The sequence below is a fragment of the Gastrolobium bilobum genome, unplaced genomic scaffold (assembly GCF_033153095.1).
Source record: "Gastrolobium bilobum isolate Gb01-03AN ecotype WA unplaced genomic scaffold, APGP_CSIRO_Gbil_v1 utg7613, whole genome shotgun sequence".
NCBI classification, from domain to species: domain Eukaryota; kingdom Viridiplantae; phylum Streptophyta; class Magnoliopsida; order Fabales; family Fabaceae; genus Gastrolobium; species Gastrolobium bilobum.
Genome location: NW_026898007.1, coordinates 404,665 through 407,511, shown reverse-complemented (window position 1 = coordinate 407,511; position 2,847 = coordinate 404,665). Strand labels below are relative to the sequence as shown.

The following is a 2,847-nucleotide window of genomic DNA, read 5'->3' as shown; positions in this document are numbered from 1 at the left end:
TGGCCGGTGTCTATAGGAGGAAATATCACTGGGGGCAATACGATGACAGCCCCTTTGTGGACGAAATCGTGGACGCACCCTTTCCAGAGAACCTAAACTTATCAGAGATTCCTAAGTGTGACGGGACGCAAGATCCCCAGGTCCATTTGGATACCTTTGATACAACAATGTATATTAAGGGAATAGAGGAACCTCTGATAACCTGGTTGTTCGCAACTATATTGACTGGAGCAGCTCAAGCATGATTTTCATCTCTACCTTCGGGGTCTATTAGATCTTTTGAAGAATTTGGAGGGAGATTCCTGCTGAATTTTGCTACGAGCAAAAAGCAGCCCAAGTCAGAGTTTGTGTTGGGAAAGATAAGACAGCAACCTGGGGAATCTCGGAAGAAATACCTAGACCGTTTTAAAATGGCCGCCTTACTGGTGCCCGGGTTATCTGAGAATGTCCATTTGCATTTGGTAATTGCTGGGCTACATGGCTCTTCTAGATTGGCTAAATCAGTGTACAAAGACCCAGTCCGGACTTTAGTCGAGTTCACTACACAGTTTAAGAAATACTTGGACCCGGAACAAATGGAGGTTGAAAATGCGGAGCCAAGGCAATACCAAGGCCAAAAAGAAAAACTTGGAAACCGGAAGCAAAATGATTTCCGGGGTAAACGGCCAGAAGAGAAGATTTCAACAAAGGGGAGATTTGACAGATATGCGCCTCTGAACTCATCCAGATCACAAATCTGGAGGGAGGTAGCATCCACCGAAATGAAGAGAGTAGATAGGCCTCGGCCATTGCCGAATCCAACCGGGTTGGACCAATCTCGGTACTGCGCATTTCATGATGGCCCTGGTCACACCACTGATGAATGCTGGGATCTCAGAGATGCAATTGAAAGGTATATCAGAGAGGGAAAGTTACGTCACTATCTGATAAGAACTCAAGGATGGAAGACTAAGAAGAAGAGAAGATGGGGTGTGGCCTATGAGCTCGCCACGGGAAAAGAGATTCAGAGAAGAAGGCCGAGGTAAGAAGCCGGCCAGAGAAGACGATGAGTTCATAGAACCTGAGTTCAAATGCAATGTAATTAGCGGAGCTTTTGGTGGAGGAGGTGATACCATGAATGCCAGGAGGAAATACTCAAGAGAGGTGCTTTCAATACGAGAGCGACCTAAGTTTAAAGAAATTGAACTGGAGGCACCACTACTGTATTTCACTAAAAAAGAATTGGAGGATGTAATGCCGGGACACGTTGACGGGTTAGTTATCACCGGAGCGTTAGTCAATTGTAAAGTCAAAAAAATGTTTGTAGATAACGACAGCTGTGCCGACATAATCATATGGCAGGTATTCCAGAAAATGAACCTGGATGAAGAGGATTTGAAACCTTGCAACACGGCTTTGATCGCGTTCAATGGCCGTAACACTATCCGTAAAGGTTACATCGACCTGAGGCTTACTTTGGGAACAAAGGAGGCCTACAAGTCAGAAAGGATAAGATTCATAGTAGCTGATTTCCCTTCGGAATATAACGTGATCCTGGGAAGCCAACTATCCACGATTGGGATATGCTCGTTTCCACCAAACATCAGAAGCTCAAAATGATTGGTAAGCAGAACACGGTCATCACCATTGCTGGGGATCAAAAGGAATCTCGGGACTGCTATTTTAAGTCAGTTAGGGCAGTGGGGCATGACCTTAAAACCCTGGCCGAGGTAAACCCCAGTAGTAAGCAAGATAGTTCAAGGAAGAAGGGAAAGACACCGATTAATATGGTAGAGTTGGACATGGGGGATGACACTCAGATCCCGAGACCAGAACCCGATGGAGAGCTGGAAGAGGTAATCATTGGAGAGGAAACCCAAGCAACCAAGATCGGAAAGGGGCTGGCGAATGAAGACAAAGTTCGACTCACTGAGTGCCTAAGGAGGAACATGGACGTCTTTGCTTGGAAATCCTCAGAGATACTTGGGGTGGACCCTCATTTTTATTGTCACAAACTTGCAGTGTACCCAGGATCTAAGCCAGTAGCTCAGAAGAAAAGAAAGCTCAGCGCGGAATGATGATAAGTATTGGAAGATCATGTCAAGGAATTGTTAGAGGCAGGGTTCATCAGAGAGATACAATACACAACCTGGCTATCCAACGTGGTGATGGTCAAAAAGCCAAATGGGAAATGGAGGGTGTGTACGGACTACACGGATCTGAACAAAGTATGTCCTAAAGATGCATACCCCATGCCCAATATAGATCAGCTCGTTGAAAACTCATCCGGGTTCCAGATGTTATCCTTCATGGATGCATATTCGGGGTATAATCAAATCCTATTACACCCCGAAGATCAGGAGAAAACTGCTTTCATCGCAGAAAAAACAAATTACTGTTATAATGTGATGCCCTTTGGATTGAAGAACTCGGGGGCCACCTACCAAAGAATGATGAACCAAGTGTTCGCAGATCAACTCGGCAAAAATGTGGAGGTGTACATAGATGACATGATAGTCAAATCGATTAACTCAGCAGTGCACATTGAGGATCTGGAGCAGACCTTTAGAAAACTACGACAACATAGCATTCGGTTAAACCCGACCAAATGTGCTTTTGGAGTCCTTGCAGGAAAGTTTCTAGGATTTATGTTGACTCACAGAGGCATCGAAGCTACCCGGACAAATGTAGAGCCGTGCTGGAAATGAAGTCACCAGCAAGCAAAAAAGAGATCCAACAGTTAACTGAAAGCCTAGCTTCTCTCACTAGGTTTTTGCCTCGATCTGCGGAAACGGAATTACCTTTTTTCAAGCTTTTACGAAAGGAGGTGCAATATGGGTGGACCTCGGAGTGTGAGGCAGCATTCCA

At 45.2% G+C, this 2,847-nt stretch overlaps 1 protein-coding gene across 1 annotated transcript; it reads left to right on the top strand.

The window, feature by feature from the left end:
* The first annotated feature begins 410 nt into the window (after positions 1–410).
* LOC133312152 (uncharacterized) lies at positions 411–1,599 on the top strand. Its single transcript, XM_061513306.1, has 3 exons — positions 411–1,021; positions 1,086–1,230; positions 1,342–1,599. Exons 1-3 carry the CDS (start codon positions 411–413, stop codon positions 1,597–1,599), a joined length of 1,014 nt encoding a protein of 337 aa, XP_061369290.1.
* The last annotated feature ends 1,248 nt before the right edge of the window (positions 1,600–2,847 follow it).

Excerpts from the sequence above, each read along its gene's own strand:
- LOC133312152 (XM_061513306.1), top strand. The coding sequence starts at position 411 with ATGGCCGCCTTACTGGTGCCCGGGTTATCTGAGAATGTCCATTTGCAT. Across the intron at positions 1,022-1,085 it reads ATTCAGAGAAGAAGGCCGAG|CGGAGCTTTTGGTGGAGGAG; the intron begins GTAAGAAGCCGG and ends CAATGTAATTAG. Across the intron at positions 1,231-1,341 it reads CTAAAAAAGAATTGGAGGAT|GTATTCCAGAAAATGAACCT; the intron begins GTAATGCCGGGA and ends ATCATATGGCAG.